Source organism: Mandrillus leucophaeus, unplaced genomic scaffold, assembly GCF_000951045.1.
Source record: "Mandrillus leucophaeus isolate KB7577 unplaced genomic scaffold, Mleu.le_1.0 Scaffold178, whole genome shotgun sequence".
Taxonomy (NCBI): Eukaryota; Metazoa; Chordata; class Mammalia; order Primates; family Cercopithecidae; genus Mandrillus; species Mandrillus leucophaeus.
Window position 1 is genome coordinate 1,814,113 of NW_012101787.1, and position 21,790 is coordinate 1,835,902.

General features: G+C 37.5%; 1 protein-coding gene across 7 annotated transcripts in view; it reads left to right on the forward strand.

The window, feature by feature from the left end:
• The window catches only part of ZNF438 (zinc finger protein 438), a 181,497-nt gene that overhangs the window by 144,848 nt on the left and 14,859 nt on the right, over positions 1-21,790 (forward strand). For 6 of the 7 annotated variants that reach the window (XM_011977317.1, XM_011977315.1, XM_011977312.1 and 3 more), the window contains one exon: positions 4,777-4,844. In XM_011977317.1, the coding sequence (XP_011832707.1) occupies positions 4,808-4,844 (37 nt within the window). In that variant the 5' untranslated portion in view covers positions 4,777-4,807. Of the gene's footprint in view, positions 1-4,776; positions 4,845-6,331; positions 6,511-21,790 lie in introns of all 7 variants that reach the window. The other variant, XM_011977320.1, reaches the window with a different exon arrangement.

Sequence of the window (21,790 nt, forward strand, 5' to 3'; positions counted from 1 at the left end):
TTCTTTTTTTGTTTTTCGCATGTAGAGAAAGCATCATCATTTGTTGAAGGGACTATTCATGTTCCACAGCTTTCCCTTTGGACTTTCATGAAAATACATATCTATGTGGATTTATTTATGGACTCTCTATTCTGTTGCATTGATCTATATGTCTCTTTCTTGAAACTAAAGTAGCATCAGTCCAATTTGTTTCTTCTTTTTTAAGGAAGTTTTGATTATTCTGAGCTCTTTCTATTTTCATGTGAATTTTAAAAATTGGTTAATTTCTACAAAAAGTCTACTGGGATTTTGATTAGGATTACATTGAATCTATATATCTATTTGAAGAAAATTGTCATTTTAACAACATTGAGTCTTCCAACCTTTGAATGTGGTATATCTCTTCATTTGTTTAGATCTTTTAAAATTTCTATGAGTATTTTTTAGTTTTCAGTGTATAGGTCTTTCGCATACTTTGCCAGTCTTATCCTTAATTATTTCATTTTTTATGCTGTTATAAATGGTGTCTCAATTTCTGATTTTTTGTCTCAATTGCTGATTATTTCTAGGATACAAAAATATAATTTATTTTTGCATATTGATCTTGTATTATGTAACCTTGCTAAACTCAGTTATTAGTTAGAAGGGCTTTGTTTGTAGATTCTATTGAATTTTCTAATTAGACAATCATGTCATCTGCAAATAAAGACCATTTTAAGTCTTGCTTCACAATCTGAATACATTTTATTTATTTTTGTTTTATTGCACTGGCTAGAACTTCCAATACAGGGCTGAATAGAAGTGGTGAGAATAGATATCCTTCTCTTGTTTGTGAACTTAGAGGGAAAGCATTTAGTCTTTCATTATTTAGCATGATTTTAGCTTTAGTTTCTCATATTAATAGATGTGTTTCACCATAGTGAGGAGTTCCTTTCTAAATTTATAAAGGATTTTTTTTTATCAGTAATGGATGTTGGATTTTATCACATGCAATTTTTGTATCTGTTTAAATAATCGTGTAGTTTTCTTTTTTAACATAATAAGATGGTAAATTACATTTATTTTGAATGTTAAACCAATTGTCTATTCCTGGATAACTCTACTTGATCACGATGTATTCTCATATTGTTGGATTTGATTTGCTAGAAGTTTGTTTATTACTTTTGCATATGTGCTTATGAGGGATATTGGGCCATAGGAATCTTTTCTCTTAATAGATTTGTCTGGTTTTGATATCTAGATAATGCTGACTTTTTAGATAGTAACATTTCCTCCTTTTCAATTTTCTGGAAGGATTTATATATAATTGGTATTATTTCTTCCTTAAATATTCAGTAGAAGTCACTAGAGAAGACATCAGGGCCTGGAGTTCTAAGAATTTTAGATTACAGTTGTTCTTATTGTTTATTGTCTTCAGACTTGCACTGTTTTTGTTTTTGTTTGTTTTCTTTTTTTTTCTTTCTTTCTTTCTTTCTTTTTTTTTTTTTTTTTTTATGGCACGATCTCGGCTCACCGCAGCCTCCGCCTCCTGAGTTCAAGCGATTCTCCTGCCTCAGCCTCCCGAGTAACTGGAATTACAGGCATGCACCACCATGCCCAGCTAATTTTTGTATTTTTAGTAGAGACAGGGGTTTCTCCATGTTGGTCAGGCTGGTCTCACCTGACCTGAGGTGCTGTGCCACCTCGGTCTCCCAAAGTGCTGGGATTACAGGCATGAGCCTCCGCGCCTGGCCAGACTTGCATCATTTTATTAATAGTAAAAAATCTGTTGTTATCCTTATCATTGTTCCTTTATATGCAATGTGTCTTTTTCTCTAGGTGCCTTTAAAAACTTTTTTTTTCACTAGTTTTGAGCAGTTTGGCAATGATATATACCTTAGTATGGTTTCATGTTTCTTGTGAATCGGTGTTTTGAGATGTTTGGATCTGTGTGTTCACAGCTTCATCAAATTTGGAAAATATTCTGCCATTCTTTCTTAAAAATAATTTTTTTGCCCTTCCATCTCTCCCCTCTTCAAATACTGGCATATTAATCTTCTTAAAGTTGGCCTGCAGCTCACTGATGCTCTCAATTCTGATTTTTATTTTTTGTTTTTTTAATTTTACTGTCTTCTCCATTCTGTGTAGTCTCGATAGCTGTGTCTTCAGATTTGCTAATATTTTCTTCTGACATGTCTAATGTACCATTAATTTCATGCACTATATTTTTCATCTTATACGTTATAGTTTTTATCTCTAGAAATTTTATGTGAATTTTTTCATATCTTTTCTACCTGTACTTAACATTTTGAGCGTATGAAATACAGTTATACACTTAATGTCCTTGTCTGCTAATTCTAATATGTGTCAGTCCTGGTCAGTTTTGATTGTTTTCTAAATTATGGATCATATTTTTCTGCATTTCTGCATGCTTGATAATTTTCATTAAATGTCAGTCATTATGAATTTTACTTTATTTGGTGGTAGATATTTTTGTATTTCTATAAATATTTTGTGATTTGTTCTGGTACATGGTTAAAATAATTTGAAACAGTTTGATTTTTTCATGTCTTGATTTAAGATTTATGTGAAACCAGAGAAATACACAGTCTAGAATTAAGTATTCCCCCCTACTAAGGCAAGACCCTTCTGTGTACTCTACCCATTCCTTTGTGAATTGTGAGTTTTTTCACCCTAGCTAATGGCAACAGGCAATATTCCTGTTCCTCTGTGACTGTAGTGTACCTTGAACCTTTCCCTAGTCTTGGGGTGTTTCCTCACTTGCCTGTGTTGATCATTACGAAGGTAAATAACCCAGTAAGGACCCTCTCTGTTGTGCTCTGTGTGTAGCCCTCTTTTCCAGTATTCTGGAAATCTCTGCAAGGATCTTTCCTCACATAGAGCTCATCACAGTTGTTGCCATAGGGCTCATTGCAATTGTTTACTGGCTCTCAGGGATCAGTTTTTCTTGACATGATGATGCAGGATTTTTCTTGACCCCTTTGTCAGGTTTGCAATGGGGATTCCCTGTTTACTCAGCCCGCCACACTCAACCCCTTGCAGGAGGGAGCTCGTGAGCAAATGAGAGCAGCATCAGGCTGGTTGCTTTGGGTGCCGGCAGGAGCACGCTCCATGCACACCTTGCGGCGGTGCCCAGGTGGGAGTGCCTGTGATCCCCGAAATCCCAGAGGGCATGCTGCAGTGCTCTCTTAGCTTAGTTTTGCCATTTGTGGACCGCAGTGTGTTACCAGCTCAGTGGGCCCCTTGTCTTGTCAGGTGGGGCGTCTCTACTCCGCCAGCAAGGGCTAGTGTGACAGCCTTTTTTGGGTTCCTGCATCCAGTGGGTCCCAAGCTCTTGTGTGGTGTCCAAGAAGAATGATGTCGTGCCAACACTTGAAGGATGGTGGAGGCAGATAATTTTATTTAGCGATGGATGGCTCTCAGTGGAGAGAGGAGCTGGAAAGGACGGGACGGTCAGGTAGTCTTCCCTGAAGTCAAACCGTCTCTCCAAAATTAAGCTGTCTCTTCTCTGAAGTGCAGCCGTCCCTCTGAAGTCAAGTTGCTTCTCTTCAGTCAAGCTGCTTCTCTCCTCTACTGACTGAGTCCAGGGTCTTTATAGGCACAGAATGGGGGGCAGGGCAAGCCATGGGGAGTTTTGGAAAAGGCAACATTTGATTGGTGAAAAGACATTATTCAGAAAGAACCAATCAGGAGGGAACAGGCAAACAGGGATAGACGTTCTCACCTTGGGCCGCAGGTTTCGGGCTACTTTGTCTTGAAGGTGCCGTTTCACGGGGGACCCGCCCCTGTCTGCCAAGAATTTCTCTGCCTCCTGCTTCTGTCACTGATGTTCACTGTTTTGAAAACATTGTTTCATATATTCTGTCTGTGTTTTGGTTGTTTCAGGCAGAAGCATGAATCTGGTCTCTGTTACTCCATCTTGGCTAGAAGTAGTAATCATGCCTTTTAATTTTGTCCAATTTTCTTACTTTAAAAATATTTAAAATTTTAAACCGAAAAATTCATCAGTCTTTACCTTAATGGGCTCTGTACTTGGTGTCATGCTTAGAAACACTTTTTTGTTTAAGAACTTATAAAAAAAATTACTTATATTTTTCAAAGATTTGAGTTGCCTTATTCAGATATTTTATTAATATGGAATACTACATTACTCACAATTTGGAAAATAGCTAAAATGTGGGGAATGGGGGAGAACACCTGTAATTCCATCACCAAACACACTGTAAATTTATATATTGACATATTTTCTTCCATGTGTTTTCCTGTGCCTTTATTTTTTGTATATTTGTAATGCTGGTGTCTGTCATTTAGCATGTTCATCCAGTGCATCGCATCATTAACCTTTTTTATGTTGCTACGTAATCTTCACAGTTGCATTTTAATGACTGAGTTATATTTCATCAAATAATTATATTGCAATTATATTACCTTTAAACTGTTAAGCATTTTAGCTATTTGTTCTTAAAGTATATGAATCAATTATCAGAGAGTACATTTTCAGAGAATCTTAACTTTGCCTACTTACACATGACCCCATGAGAGCAGAAATGTGAGTAAGGCCCCTGATGTGTTGTTGCGTCTGTCTCCAGGCCCATTCTAGTACATCCAATAAAATCCTGTTTGTAGAAAAATGAGAAGAAATAAAAACATCAATTCTTAATAACTCAATGCATTTTTTATTACTCGTGTAGTTATAAAACAAACTTTAAAAAACAGCTTAGAATTTCTATATTTAGTATGCGTTAACATGCTCTCTCAATTACTTTCTAATACTTATTTGTGCTTGCTTATTTTTAGGAAAGATACTATTCAAGTCCAGTACATCATAATGCAGAATTCTTTAGCAGTACCACCAAAAGATGAAGGTAAGATAAACTGCTGAGGAAAATGGTGATGTGTCTGTTACAGTTTTAATTTAATACATTGAATATCATTGACCTCTAATCATAAGGTAACTTATTTCTTAGAATTAAAAACAAAAATTATAATTATATATGAAAACTCATTTCTTTTGGTAAATAATTTGAGTGTATATGGATTCCTGAGTTTTAAGGACCTGTCTCCTTTTCTAGGCTGTAGCTCCTTGAGAGCAGGGACATCTCATTCCACCCAAAACTCACAGAGCCCTGCTTATTCACTGGCAGTTAACTGGCACTAACAGATATCAATGAAATTAAAAAATACTGGCTTTATTGAAGCAAAATAACACAAGTATTTTAGTGAGTAGAAGAATATATGCATACATATTCATACACACATCTGTAGACATACACTTAGAGGATATAGAATTTATGTATACATTTCTTTGACCTGTTTCCCCTGATAATCCATTTTAAAAGAAATAGAAAAACTATTTTACTCTATACAATGTATAAAAAATAAAATGATGATTTTTTAACAGGCACTTCTGGACCTTCCAGAAGAACCTGGATCTCCAGATGGAGGTAGAGTCCTTTCTTAATCAAGAGTATTTAAATTATCCTCACCATAAAGGGTACACTCTAACCCCAGGGAGAAATACCAGTCTTCCCCTGCCCCATCTAGTCTCTTCCACACGGAAGAGAAGTTCTGATGTGTGTGAGAAAAAAGACATATCTTTAATGAGGCAAAATTAGGCTGTCTTAGTAGAACATGTAGCTTTTAGTAAAAGGAGGGAACTTGTTATGAAGGGCCCTTAAATAGAGCAGACACTCTGATCTCTGTCAGTGAGAAGGGTAGTATCATAACTCTTGAGCGCATGGAATCTGGATTTGAAACTCAGTCCTACCACTTAATTGTAAAACCTTAGGTATATCACTTGACCTCAGCTTCCACATCTGTAAATCTATAAAATGAAGATAATAAGTCCCACTCTATAGGATATGTGGAGACTAAAGGAAATAGCATATGTAAATCACCCAGCATATTGTTGTTTGCGTAGTAGGCACTGATATGATGATAAAACTACCGTTCTTAATGGCTATTATTAATATCTGGGACCTCCTCATCTTTGAGACTGGTCAGTGAGATGGCCATGAGGCTGCCTCTTGCTTGGGAATGCCTAATGACCTTGGAAGGCCAAACATGCTCCAAGGAGACCCATGAGGAGTAAGCAGGAAGCAGACCGCTTGGTTTGATTGTTATCCAGGAATTTATCCCAAGGGAGAGTGAGAATCCCTGAGACTCACACAAAATCCAGCCAGGAACACTAGGGCAAGGAAGGAGATGGGAAACCCCAACTAGAAATCAAGAGCATGTGTTTTCCTTGAGTGTTCTTTGGTATATATTCTCTGAAAGATTTGTGGAGCCCTAGGTAGCTGATCAAGGGTTTGATATTCGGTGTCCAAGCTGATATTACCTTCTTTTATCCAAGTAAGCGAGGAGAGGCTTAGCAGTAAAAATAATGGAGCAAGTATCAGGAAAGCTGGACTCCATTCCAGACCTGCCTCCAAACAGCTGTGGAACCCCAGGCAAAGTTATTTTGCCACTGAGCCTCAGTTTTCTCATTTAAAAATCGAGAATGACTAAGTGTTCTTTTCAGGCTCGAAAAAGGTGAATCTATATGAGTAAACAACGAGCCACTTGGCTCTGGCTGATACAGAGGGAGAAAGCACTCACACCTCTTGGCTGCTTTGATTCTCATCACAGTTTGTTTTGTTCTGATGTCTACCTCTCTGGGCTATAACATAAGCTTGGATACCTCCATTGACCAGAAAGTAAGACCCCTTTGCCCTACCCAGAGCTCAAGTGAACCTCCTCACCAATCTTTTCTGGGACTAAAGATGCTTAAGCCCAATCCTGGAATTTGACAGAGGAGATGTAATAGCCTTAAAAAACCTAAATCATGTGCCTCCAGTGTGATATCATTCTGCCTACAACTTTACATCCTTTATTTTATTTAATCTTCACAATAAGTTAGACGTAAACCTTATTTTACAAGTTCAAGATTAGGTATTTTTTGCCAAGACCACCAACAAGTAAGTGACTGATCCAAGGTTTGAACCCAGATCTATCATAAAATTTATAAAGAATATTTATATAAATTATAGAGAATATATATTTATAAAGAATACTTATAAAGAATATTTAATTCATAAGGAATATTTCTATAAGAATTTAGAATATGTAATTTAAAATTTATAAAGAATATTTCTAATAATTTTTGATCATCTCCTTTTTCTTCTCTGATCAAAAATACTATGCTTAATTACACATATGAATGCTTAAAGCCATTTTAAATCAAAGTGAGCAGAAATTATAACAAATGGGAAATTACATCTATAAGGAAAAATTATGTATATGAATATGTGTAACGCCTAAGAATTGCCCAGTTATTCATTAATTTATTCATTCATTCAAATGCTTTCTGTATGTCTTAGGTTAATATTAATATGTTTTAACAAAAGCATCAGATTTATTATGATTCTGTTTATGATCAAATATAATTTATGGCTAGGTGTAGCAGCTCCCACCTGTAATCTCAGCACTTTGGGAGGCTGAGTTAGGAGGATAACTTGAGGCCAGGAGTTTGAGACCAGCCTGGGCAACATAGTAAGACTCCATCTCTACAAAAAAAATTTCAAAATTAGGTGGGCATGATGGCTCATGCCTATAGTCCCAGGTACTTGGAAGGCTGAGCTAGGAGGATTGCTTGAGCCTAGGAGTTTGAGGCTGCAGTGAGCTGTGATCATGCCATGCATGGCACTGTAGCCTGGGCAACAGAACAAGACTTTGTCTCTAAATATATATATATATTTTGTCTGATATATATACACACACACACGTATACATATATATTACATATATATTTGTTTAATTACATGTACATAATTTGTGTGACATGAGAAGTTTGCTGGGCACATGCTATTTATTGAATGCAGATTGATTTATTTAACAAACCATTGATGGCTAGCTATAAATTATGATACCTTTGAATTTCCAACTTATAAACACATACACACATATTATATGCATTTCTGTATAAAATTTAGATAAGACATTACCAACAGAGTTGTGAGCCTTAAATTAAGGAAAATATGCTGTACCAACATACTGTCCCCAAACAAAGTTCATATGGTAGAAGCAGGTTTAATGATCACCAAGGTAATTTGTACCAGAAACTATCAGATGCTGTGAAGAATCCAAAGGTAAGTCATACAGAGCCTGAGCTTTTAGGCTCTAAAATCCTGTTGGAACAGCATATATGCATGTCCTTAACTAGAATAAAGCATGACTAATGCTGTACTAGAAGTGAGTATGGCATACTTTGAAAATCAGAATGAAAGAACAGTTGGTTAAGCTAAAGATTTTGAGGCTGGTCAGGAAACACAATGGAAGAGATGACATTTGTTCAGGATATTAACATATATGTACAAGTCAAGCAAGTGGAATTTAGGCCAGGGGGTTTAAAGCTAGGAAGAACTGGCAGCATTATTAACGGAGAAAACAAATTTAAAATTCCGGTTTCTTCTACTTAAACATTATCTAATTTCAGATAAAGAGATTTAACATTGTGCTATCACTCTAATGATAAGTTATACTATATTATAGGTTTTCTATTATAACCTATTGTCACCGTTATTCCTTTCTGTGTGAGAATATAATTTATAGAATTTTGAGAAGTTCATGAGACTTATTTTGTTGTAGTTTTCTATATCATTCTTTCAGGATTTAGGGATACAATTTAGTTTTCCATATTCCTTTTTTTGTCTGATATTTTCAAATGATGAACTAAACTGTGTTTTTCAAAAAAGAGGCATGAAAACAACATAATAAGGCCAACTATTTAGATTTGGTGAAAGACAGTCACCACACTAATTAAAAATGCAAGTCAATTTATTTACATGCCATATAAGAAAACTCACACAGGTGAGCGGTATCACCAAATGATTCTCTGACAGGGACAATGTATGTGTTTTATGTGCTAAGGAGAGGTAGTTCACTGTGATTATGCCAGTTGATCATTGAAGTTTGTACCTTGGGTAGTCAGAATGAATTTTAAGTTCCTACACAGTTGGTTAATGCAAACCCCATTGTTTATTGGTCAGGAAGGAGTCTTCATTTAAGTCAAGTGAGAGTCTGTTTTAGTGGAGTCTCTCAATTCTTTTTTTTTTTTTTTTTTTTTAACATCCGTGCTGGTCATGGGTTGATTTTATTGATTTTTTTTTTAAAAGAGACAGAGTCTCGTTCTGTCACCCCGGCTGGAGTGCAGTGGTGCAGTCTTGTCTCACTGCAGCCTCCACCTCCTAGATTCAAGCGATTCTTCTGCCTCAGCCTCCCTAGTAGCTGGGACTACAGGAGCGAGCCACTACGCCTGGCTAATTTTTTTTTTTTAATTTATTTATTATTATTATACTTTAAGTTGTAGGGTACATGTGCATAACGTGCAGGTTTGTTACATATGTATACTTGTGCCATGTTGGTGTGCTGCACTAATTTTTGTATTTTTAGTAGAAACGGGGTTTCACCATGTTGGCCAGGCTGGGTCTCGAACTCCTGACCTCGTAATCCGCCCTCCTCGGCCTCCCAAGGTGCGGGGATTACAGGCCTGAGCCACCGCACCCCATCGAGTCTCTCAATTCTTAGTCACTTGTCAGCCTTACAGTTAAGTTTGCCATTTCCTAGACAAATCTTCTGCAGGTAGAAAAGTTTTCTTATACAGTTCCTCTACCACTTTTCTCAACTCTGTCATAACGTTTGTATTATTTAAAGGAAGCTTTCAAATTGTGAGTGCTATTTCTATTTCATAAAAGTAAGAAATGAGGATGGAGAGAGAGCAAATGCTTTGAGGCAGACACACAGGTGGCCCCCTCTGGACCCACTGCAGTTAGCTGGACATGTGCTGTACAGCTACTACTGATTTCCCAAATCTGTACATGATTGGACTGCACAGCCAAGGCCATTACTGTCTATCATGTGAATTCATATTTGAATCCTTTAAAAAAACCCTAGATTTTCTGATTCAATAAAAAATAAATAGTTATGATACTGTCTAAAAATGTATTCTATGTCTTGCAGACATAAAAGTATATACTTATAGCTTACAGACCTAACATTTTGGTATTCATGAATATAGGATATTAGAACTCAAGTAAGGCACACTTAGGGAGGAGCCAGTTAATACTCATACCATTTTTAAAGTTTGGGGAAAAGATCTTACTTATTTTGGGCTTAGTATCAGTTAGGTCTTTTATAAAGTTCTTGATGAATTTTCTGTCTTTAGCAGGGTTTAAAGCACCCCTGCATGTAGTAGTCTCTCAAATGCATATTAAATTATGTATAAAATGTCTTAAACCCTGAAACAGTTTTTATAAATCACATCTGATGCTGTGAAAATGTTGTGATCTTTTTTTTTTAATGAAGCACCGAAGTGGATGGAATTCTAAAGCCAATGAAAGCAAATGTTCATTTAACAAGTATTTATTGCCTTTGAAGAGACAGCAAAAGAAGCAAAGGCGGAGGAAAGTAAAACCAAACTAAGCTCTTCTCTCTTGCAGCTGTTGTAATTAATAACACTGGGCTGCCTATCCAAGCAGGGGTTTCCTTTTATGGGGATTTAACCTGAAAGTGGTTTACTCTTGTTATCTAATCGTAGTTTCACTGTTTCGAACATGGTATGAAAGCTATTTTCTTAAGCTCTCTATTTTTTTCTTTTCCTCCTTGCCCTTTCCTGTCCATCTGGTGGAAGAACACTGATCTGGACAGCTGAGCTCTGGTCATTGTTATGTGCTTCTTTTTAGGCTCTGTGATTTTGGCCAAATCAGTAAACCTCAGTCCCTTTGTCTTTCCAATGGGGATAGTAATTCTTGCCCTGTAACGGTCAAATGCAGTAGGTATGGTTGATTCTCATTCTCATTATTTGTAGTATTTATTTTCTAGAAGGTTATTAGGAATACTGAATTAGCAAATACTGAGCCATTTGTTCCCAGGGGATATTCAAGTTTAGGTTCCTGTGAGCCTCTAATCACAACATTTTTGTCAACAACTGATACATGACCTTGTTATAAGTGTATTTCTGTTAAAAAAAATACTTTAATAGACAGGGTTAATTTTTTAACATTGAACGCAGAGACAAAAGCACTATAACTCATGCCTCAACAAAGCTTCTCTAATACAAGTGTTTTCTCCGTAGAGCACATCACACTTGTCTGTGTGTAGGAGCACTAGACAGCACCCAGCACTATGCTGGAGACCATAAGTAAACAGTAAAATCACCAAGAAAAAGCACAAAAAGTGCAAAAAAAAGTGGCAGTTTTTGAAATGCAAAAAGTATGTGTGTTTACAGTATGAGAGCTGAAGGAAGAAAGCAGGACATCATCTTGTTCTGCCTCAGCTGGGAATTTGACTGTCAAGTGGCTCAGACTTTTTTGTTCTCCACACATGTCCATGAATGACCATGAAAGCACCACAAGTATTGATTTTGGGGTTAAAAATAAATTTTAGCAATTAGGGAAATTCACAGATACAGAATCTGCAAATAACGAGAATCAACTGTATATGAATACGCCTTGTAAAAACTTTGAAAGCACAGTAGAAGCATCAGGATAATGTGCAGAATAAAAACTATTTTTTATGATGTTTTTCTCAGATAAAATGACTTTGTGCATAGTTAATATTATAAACTTCAAGTTAATAAAGTAATATATTATTTGAAGGTGACCATAAATTCTTAGTTCGGTAAAGCTACAAAGAAAACTACTGTTGCAAGATCTGTGACTCTCCAGCCCTCACATTGAATGCACAGTAGCAAGGAGTACCACTGTAATTCGATGCTTTGAATTTAGTGGTTAACATTGCTTTATGACCTCATTATTGGGGGAAAATATCATTCCCTGTGTATTACCAAAATATTATGTTTCCAAATATGTGATATTCATATGGAAACATTTTGATCTTAACAAGTGGTGTAAATGCTGTTCTTGGACTTTTGGTACCATTTTATGCTGCAGAGCAAGTACAGATTGACATTTGCAAGCTGGTTTTGGTTAACTCCTTAATGTTGGAAATTGGAACTTTCTGATGTAATAACTTCTACAAAATACCATTGCTTATTATTAGTATGTTATACTGTTGACAGAAGAACAAATGTAAAACACACACATGCCTGTAGAAATATCCTTGTAGAATAAATGGAAATGACCTGGGTGGCCTAAAACCATAAAGTAGACCAGCCATATATGGAAGTTGAAATAAAATATTAGAGTTTAAAATATTAGTAAATTTAGATTATGATTATTTTTGTTGTTTGAAATAGCTGTATTTCTTTCTTCTTTCTTTTCTTTTCTTTTTTTTTTTTTTTTTTTTTTTTTTTGAGATGGAGTTTGGCTCTTGTTGCCCAGGCTGGAGTGCAATGGCACGATCTCGGCTCACTGCAACCTCTGCCTCCCTGGTTCAAGCGTTTCTTCTGCCCCAGACTCCCAACTAGCTGGGATCACAGGCACACACCACCACACCCGGCTAATTTTTTGTATTTTTAGTAGAAACGGGGTTTCACCGTGTTACCCAGGCTGGCCTCGAACTTTTGACCTCAGGTGATCTGCCTGCCTCCCAAAGTGCTGGGATTACAGGCGTGAGCCACTGTGGCCGGCCGAAATAGCTGTATTTCTGTGGCTTAAAAAGCAGGCTGGTAATCAGATAATTTACTTGGATATGTATCATTGCCAGTGTGGCCGTTTGGCAGCAGAGTCTCTCAGAAATTCCAATTAACCATGTAAATATATTTCATAGCATCACATCTCACTTTGTCAGAACCCCTGCTGCGTTTATATCATTAACATAAATGCAGGTGCAAATAGCATTTATGTACTGTGATAGAAAGCAGTTGGAGACATTTCACTGTGGGACACAACACTTTCAGATTGTGTACATCTGTTCAAATAATGTACCCAGCCCCAGTGACATGAACACAAGGATGGAAACATCTGCCCCTGAGACCATTTGCAATATGGCAGATGCTTGCATCTTTATTTATGCAGATGGTTAGCGTGGTGGGTCGAGCAGGGATAAAAGCAAAGTAGTTTGACCGGGGTATTTAGGATGTTATGCAGCTAAAAATAAAGGATAGGCATTTTCTGTTTTTAAAAATCCAATAGCAATAGGAATAGAAATTCATAAATCTAGTAATGCTTTTAATAGAGTAAACATATTGCTCTTGTCTTTAAATTAATGGGCACCAAAATCCTAAAAACATTTATAGAATTCCAGCATCTAACTTGTATTAATAAGGAAGAGCAACTTGTGATTACTTTTGTTTGGATAAAATAATTTTAAATGATTTTGAATACTTTTTGTTTAAAAAAATCCTTCAGGCCGGGTGCACTGGTTCACGCCTATAATCCCAGCACTTTGGGAGGCTGAGGCAGGCAGATCACATGAGGTCAGCAGTTCAAAACCAGTAGTGAAACCCCATCTCTACTAAAAATACAAAACATTAGCTGAGTGGGGTGGCAGGCACCTGTAATCCCAGCTACACGGGAGGCTGAGGCAGGAGAATTGCTTGAACCGGGGAGACGGAAGTTGCAGTGAGTTGAGATCGTGCCATTGCACTCCAGCCTGGGCAACAACAGCGAAACTCCGTCTCAAAAAAAAAAAAAAAAAAAAAAAAAAAACACCAAATTCTTTGAAAACACTGCTCTGTTTTTTGAAAAGATTATATACTACCAAGAGTATCTTGTGATGATATTTCTTAAAATTGGGGGAAAATATAAATGTCATTTGAATATAACTTATCTGATATTCCATAAATATAAATTCAAATAAGATAAGTTTCTGAAACATTATATAACATTTTTGTCAAGCATTTTATTTGGTTCATATTCTAACATTGACAGCTAGTGATATTTTAATTATAATTAATATTTGTGTTAGGATGAATTACCTTTTAATACTTTATTATCAAAACTCTCTCCTATTGATCTGCCATGTTATATTCTCAAGGAAACAAAGGTGAAGGGAATAAAACCTAACAACAAAAAGTAAAACATTTCTAGATTTGCTTTTCTATTCTCATTCACACAAACCTACCCACTCACTCATACACACACACAATTATAGAATCTTAAAAGACGTAGTAAGTTAGATTTCATCTAATTCAGTTGCTCTCAAACTTTGTAGCTTCAGGACCTTTTACACTCTCAAAAATTATTGAGGACTCTAAAGAGCATTTGCTTTATGAGTTGTATCTGTCAATATTTAGTGATCATAAAAAGAAAAATATATTTATGGATTTATTTTGAAATAACAATAAGCTCATTACATCTTAACAAAAATCACCTAGCTTAACGAAATGGACTGTACTATAAAACTGATGACAAAAACCACAATTACTTTTGCACCAACCTAAATATTTTTCCACAGTAAAAACATAATAATAATAATGAGAAGACTGGCATTGATTTATGTTCTGCAAATATCTTTAAATTCTGGCTTCATTAAAGAGACTCATAGTTTGAGTCACATAGCTAGTCCTGCATTCAGTCAGTTGTGATATTGTATATATTGACATGGTTTTTAAAAAGTCGACTTTCCAATAGTCAGAAAGGAAGGGGATATTTTAGTAGGCTTTTCAGATAATCATGGATATTTTTCTTTGATGCTACGCCAAAATTTGTCAGACGTAAACTTCTTTCAGTTTAGTTGTACTGTGAAATTTGAAACCCTGTCCATGTACTTTTGTATTCTATTACATTTTGGGTCTCATACTTGAGTGATTCCTTTATTGATGCATGTGATGTTAAACTAAACTGGTCATTTAGAAAACACTAGTTCAGTGTGTTATGCAAATCTCCCATATACTTTATTGTACAATATTTTAAAAAGCATTCGTTAACGTAAGCACCAGTTTTTTTGGGGTTTTTTTTGTTTTTTTGTTTGTTTTATTGAGACAGAGTCTCGCTCTGTCGCCCAGGCTGGAGTGCAGTGGCGCGATCAAGGCTCACTGCAAGCTCCACGTCCCGGGTTCACGCCATTCTCCTGCCTCAGCCTCCCAAGTAGCTGGGACTACAGGCGCCCGCCACCACTCCCGGCTAATTTTTTGTATTTTTAGTGGAGACAGGGTTTCACTGTGTTAGCCAGGATAGTCTCCATCTCCTGACCTCGTGATCCGCCCGCCTCAGCCTCCCAAAGTGCTGGGATTACAGGCGTGAGCCACCGCACCCATAAGCACCAGATTTATCTGAAAACTAACTACTGGGAAGCTTCAAGCTGCTGGTGGTGAATTCAGATTTTCCAAAATTTCAATTGCCACTTGAAAGAAAATGACTTTTATCATTGGCAACAAATACTGTTAGAAGTTATTTCTTGTAATGCCAAGCTCCATTCATTCACTTTTGAGAAAATGTCTGCCAGATACCCAAGTCTTAATATGTTCATTCAACATATTTCAACATACGTCTGTCAGCCATTTTTTCAAGTAAAAATGGTATTCCATGAAAAAAGTAGCCAGGTCAGCTTCAGGGCTGAATCGAGTGCTTGTCCTCAGGACAACAGTCCTATTTCCATATGAAGCAGACGTGTACTTTGACTGCAAACGATTTCATCACAGAATATTAAAAAGGCATGTACTCAAGGACCAAAATTTTATGAAACTAAAATTTTTTACTGCTTTTTTGTTGTTCCACTGTGAGAGTGCCACAGTGAAGTATGGGACTGCTTGAACAGTTTGTGGGCGCTACCTTACTTGGCTAAGTTGCTAGAGAAGTTTTACCCCACAGCGCAACAAGTGCAAATGTCGTCACAAGGCAAAGGCCATCTTGATATGAGTATGAAAAGAGTATTTGGGACCCTCCTTGAGGTTCTGCAAGCCCTACTTTGAGAAACACTAATCTAATCTAATCCTCTCTTGCTAAAGACAGGGAACTATGGCCAGGAAGGCTGAAGGATTGTTATCTTGATCAAATTCATTCCAGCAGTATAATAAATAGAAACAACAAAGCCAGACGTCTACTCTCTATCATACATGTAATGCAGTTTGTCTTGTATTGTCTGAGGAACTCCTCCCCCAGCCTCCCACAAAAAGAAAATTCCTCAGATCCAAATCATTACACCTCAGCACTGATGTATTCTCAGGTTTACTAAAGGAGCAGGACTTGCCACATGAGGAATTTAGAAATTCCTTTAGCGTTTTAGACTTTTCTTTCAGTCCTAATGTTCTTTAGTGTTGTCAGTTTTAGAAGAAGGTGGTATAAGATTAAGAAGTATCTAAGAAATGTGTATTATTTTTAAAATTATGAAAGACCTTAGTCATTTTTTTCTTCATTTTTACTCATAAAAAAATTACTTTGTCACTGCTTAAAAGTGTCATTAAATCTATTGTGTAATTGTTGCTTCAATAAAGTCAGATTCTGGTGTAAGCCTGATTTGGTCACCAGAAGCTCTGTTAAAAGAAGGCCATAGATACAGTTCTATAGGGCATTGCGCGTTGCTATGTGTGAGTTCATTAACTACCTCTCCAGTGACCATGCTGTAGATTTCTCTTAGAAGAAAGACATGTCTCTCTCTCCTAACAGTTGCACTTTGATTGGAAAGAGGTTGTTCAAAATGATCTTTCTTTTTTCAACATTGAGATGGATTATGTGACACTCACCGGCCACTGGAAGAGACTGACATGTAAACAGATAAATTGCTAAACAACTTAGTTAAGTTCAGTGTGTTGGAATGGAGGGAGAGCAGCTTTGGTGCCAGATAGACCTGGGTGAAAATCCAACTCTCAATACCTGCTTTGTGATCTTGCAAGAAACGTTGTTTTCACGTCTATGGACTGGAGGTGTTAATACCAAGAATTGGTGAAGGACTTCAGATAGCAGATTAAGCATTCAGTCTGACTTCTGACTGAGGGGCATTTTAGTTCTTCGAAATAGAACTTCAGGATTCTAGAGATTTGAGGGAAGAATAGAAATGGATGAGTAGAGGCAGTGTATATGTACATATCTACCGTAGATTGTCTCAGGAAGAAAAGGAAGGAGATAGGGCCTAATGACTCTTTCTTGTTGCTGTTGTTTTTCTGTTTTTGTGTTCAGCAATAGCATAGCAGAAGGAAGGCATGTCAATATGGTTGAGAGTTAATAGTTCACTCCTTTGGTAAAAAATATGTTGTACCACTGCCAGCTGCTGATCAGGAGACTGTGGCCCTGGCGGTAACAAAACAAGCCCCTGCTCTTTTGGAGCTGACATTTTAGGGAGGAGACAGATAATGTAATATCATCATGAAGGTAAGTACCACGAAGGACAATGAAGCAGAAAAAGAAAACAGCAAGTGATCGCATGGGGCTGAGCAGCTCCTTTTAGATAGGATGGTCACAGGCCAGCCTCTCTGAGAGCTGGGGAGCTCACCAGTGGTGCAGGATCCCCGAGGTACAAGGGGCCTGGAAGGAAGGGTAGCCTCCAGACGAGGGTTGGGAATACTCCATTTCCTTATTTTCAGATGCACCTTTTTGTACATTTTAATGTATCAGGACTTGAGCATTGTATATTTAGAGTTATAGTACTTCTCCTCCTTTTCCCCACTACAGAAAAGGTTTTTATAAACTCATTTGTGTGGCATAATCAAAGACAAAAAGGGAGTTTACATATAAAAGGGATAATGAATGAGTTCCCACATAATAGCCTCTCTTTTTTCCATGAAGTCAGTGTCAAAAATCATTGGCAAGAGAGAGATGGCCCTGGGGATAGGGCAGGGGTGCAGCAGAGGGAGAGTGCCTCAGAAGAGCAGGGGAAGGAACCGGGGCCACCAAGAGTCTCTTAGGGACAAGTAAATAGACTGTGGAATCGGTTTTGAACTAGAAACTTTGAACTTACAACATTGTCCAGCGTTCACAATGGTTGGATTTCTCCAGCACCAAATAACAGGAGGTGGAAGTAGAGAGCACAGGGTGGGGCCAGCTGGGCAAGGTTCTGTAGGAAGACAGCAAGTGGGTAAACCTACAATCTGAGGGGAGTGTGTGTGGATGGTCAGCCAGGAGGCCGGCTCTGGAATGGGAGGATCTGCCTAAGGAGACCGCTCACAGGCACACATAGCCTCGAGGCAGGGAGAAGCAGTGGGCTGTGTCATGACTCCATCTCCAGGGAGATGGGAAAGATAACTGACATACTCTTCATCTGTGGATGACAGTAGATATTCCCTTCAACCCAGGTTTTGTAGTCATCACTAAAAGACAATAAACATATTGGTGGAGAAGAAGGATGGCGGAATTCAAAGGCAAAGGAATCCAAAATAGTCACCACAGCTTTCAAACTCCACTGACTTCACTCCTGGTACTGGCTCAGGTCAGAATCTGATGGCATCAGTCACACGACAGGATCTGTAGATGCCAGCTAACTCACAGACAGCTAATCTGGTCAGCTCCTCAAAGGTGACCAGCACAAACCAGTCACCTCAGTACCTGCCAGTGCCTGGGACTTCATGTTCTTTTTTATTATTTTCTTCAAAGTGTCAGTATTGTAGATGGTCCCTCTATGTTTGGGAAAGGTGTGTCTTCATTAAAGAAACAGGGAACAGTCAAGACTTACCAGCAGAAATGTTAGGGAATAATTATCTGCATAAGAAGGGAATACTTGACTTCTTAAAGATCTGTGGCTGTCCAACCTTATGCATTTGTGCCTACAAATCATGAACTATTTGACATAAAAGCTGAGGTATAGAAAACCTGCAGCAAAAAAATTATAAATCACTGTGAGTTAAAGATAAATCAGCAGTGAAGGTAAAGCATCTGTAAAACTCTACTATAAAGCAGTGAAACAATTCATTTTTTAAAATGTAGTTTGCACATTCCTCAGAAATACCTCTTTTAGATAAAGTGAACTTACTTTTGAAATTACAGTATAAAAATGGTACCTTTGTAATTTTGGTTCCCTGCTTTTTGAAACATTGTGATCTTTACCACTTTAGTCTCATAATCATAGTGTTTTGACTAAAGACAAGAAAATTCCATCTTTTTGCATGTGTCCTGGTTTAATTGTTCCCAACTGACTTTACATTCTGATGTTGAAACCCTATCTTTCTGTTTATCCCACTGAGGAAAAGGTTTTCTTCACCAACTGTCATCTTGTTAGTCATCCCAGATACTTAACTGTTCCAACTGCTATTGAAAAATAAAAGTAGGCCGGGCGCCATTTATGGTTCATGCTTGTAATTCCAACACTTAGGGAACTGAGGTAGGAGGACCTCTTGAGCCCTGGAGTTTGAGACCAACGTGGGCAACATGGTGAGACTTCAACTCTACAAAAAAATGTTTGAAAACTAGCCACGCATGGTGGTGTGCCTGTGTCGTCCCAGCTGCTTGGGAGGCTGAGGCAGGAGGATCACTTGAACCCAGGAGTTTGAGGCTGCAGGGTGAGCTATGATCATACCATTGCCCTCCAGTCTGGGTGGCAGAGCGAGTCCCTGTCTCAAAAGAAAAAGAAAATTTATAAAGAAGAAGGGCCCATTTTTAATTTGTTGTGGAAGATTTCTTGCCATGCCGTATCTGTGCAGATCACTAAACCTCTTTTGCGGGATGTTTCCCTGTTCACCAGCTCTATTGAGTAACAGCTGACTCGGCAAATGTCAGAATGTTGTGGAAAGAGAGTGTGCACAAGTATTTGTGATGGTGATAGAAGGTTAAATGAAACGACCTGCTGCTTTTCACCATGTTGGAGTTCAGTTATCAAGGTCCAAATTTCAACTGTGTGACTCAACTGAATATTAACAGTTTTAGTGATAATAATAACAAAAAGAATATTGAGAGAATGGCGTTAACAAAGCATTTCAAAAGTTTCCGTTTGTCTAGCTTAGTGTCCTTGGAAGGTCATTAGCTCTTAGTTAGCTTCTTATGCTCCTCAGTCATTCTTAGATTTGAGTAAAGATACTGGCTTGAATGTTTTGTAATAATGAATAAAATCTTATGTTTGCTACAAAATTATTTTGCCAAAAAATAAACAACTTTATCTTTCTAAATGTATTAAAAGCAAACATATTTCATATAGCTTTCAATCATGTTTTATCAGAATCATTCCAAATAAAAAATAATTCCTTCCAGAAATAAGAACCAATAAAAGCTTCATAATTAGAATGAAGAAGAAATTATTTGAAATTGAGAATCATTAAAATATATTTTAAATGGTAAAGCTTTTTAAATGTACTTTTCACTTGGGATATTAATTACATGGCCCTGAAAGTGTAATTAGTTACTTCAGTTTATCAGCCATATTGTGTGTGTTTTTTTTAATTGCCACTAATATTCTAGGTAATTGGCTTTTAAATTCTTTCATAAAGAATGCTTGTTTCCTCTTGCAGCATGATATAGTCAGCCCTCCACATCCTGGGTTCTGCATCTGTGGGTTCTGCATCCATGGATTCAACTAACCACAGATTGAAAAAAAATTTTTATTTGCATCTGTATTGAACATGTATAGACTTTTTTTTCCTTGTCATCAGTCCCTGAACAATATGGTAAAACAACTATTTACATAGTATTTACATTGCACTAGGTATTAAAAAGCAGTCTAGAGATGATTTGGGGTATACAAGAGGAGATATGCATAGGTTATATGCAAACACTGTATCATTTTACATCAGGGATTTGAGCATCTGTGGATTTGAGTGTCCGAAGGTGGTCACTGCCCCTTGGAGGAACCAGTTCCCCACAGATGGTAAGCGACAACTGTGTTTATATATATCATTTAGTCTATTTTAGGGGCTATAGTTCTTTCGGTGCCTCACTTTTCTTTCTGTACTCAGGCTGTTTTAAAACTTACAATGATTTATTTGGCAAAATACTAAAGTCCACAAGGCAAGTGTCCCTAACCCCACTCTGGGCCCCATCCCCCATCACAGGGCCACTGAGACCTGTACTTACCCCCACTTTCTGAACAACTACTAGGGTAGTTGCTTTCTTCCCTACTAGGTTTAAGAGCAACAATTGGCCTCACTACTTACTAGGTATAAACTAAAGTGGAAAGGAGAGTCTTCATAAAGTAGCTCTTTAAAATGCATGTATGTTAACCCTATTCACATCAAATTGTTAATCCAATTAGCACTTTATCAATTGGGATACAAAAATTTACAGAAGGGCAAGTGGGAGTGGGGTGTGGACAGGGAATCAGAGAGCCTGGCAAGACAGATTGGATCAGATGTGAGGAAAGATTGAGCTACCAGCGTGAGTGTCAGGAGAGAGGCACAAGATTTAAAATACAGTTTCATTATTTACAAGCGTAGAGGCAAAGGAAAACTTTCCTCTTCACCCCTCTGAAGGTTCACTGATAATGAGCTGACAGATCAGCAGATTAATTGGAGAAAAGGCATATACATTGAATCAGTTGTGTGTTACATGACAAGAGAACCTTCAGAATGCAGACCCAAAGATGGGAAACTGTCCATTTTCATGCTGAGGTTCAACAAAATATGGACAGCTGTGGAGAAATATAACTGAACAAAAGGGATGTGATCTGATGCTAATGGAGTGAGTGAGGAAACCCAGCAAGGCTTGTCTGTTCTGGGTTGCTGTTGACCTCTCTGCACAGCATCCCTTCCTTCTGGGTATGAGGTAGGACCCTCTCTGGAATGAGGGTCCGATGACCTACAATCAAACAAGTAAGTCAGATCATTTCATTATGGCCAGGGTTAGAGTAATAATTTTAGGTTTTATGGCTGGCTTTGGGGAAAAGTGGTTCTGGTTTCTATGACTCACCTTGGGGAAGAGGGATTCTAGAGTCTATGCCCAGTCTCAGGGGGCAATGAAGGACCAGAGACAGAAGGGCAGAGAGGGATTTTTGCTTCTGAGGCCTTCATTTTGGGGAATTATCTTTTGAGGCCAGCACAAGTAATACCATTTCTTTTCTCTTTCCCTCATTGACCTTT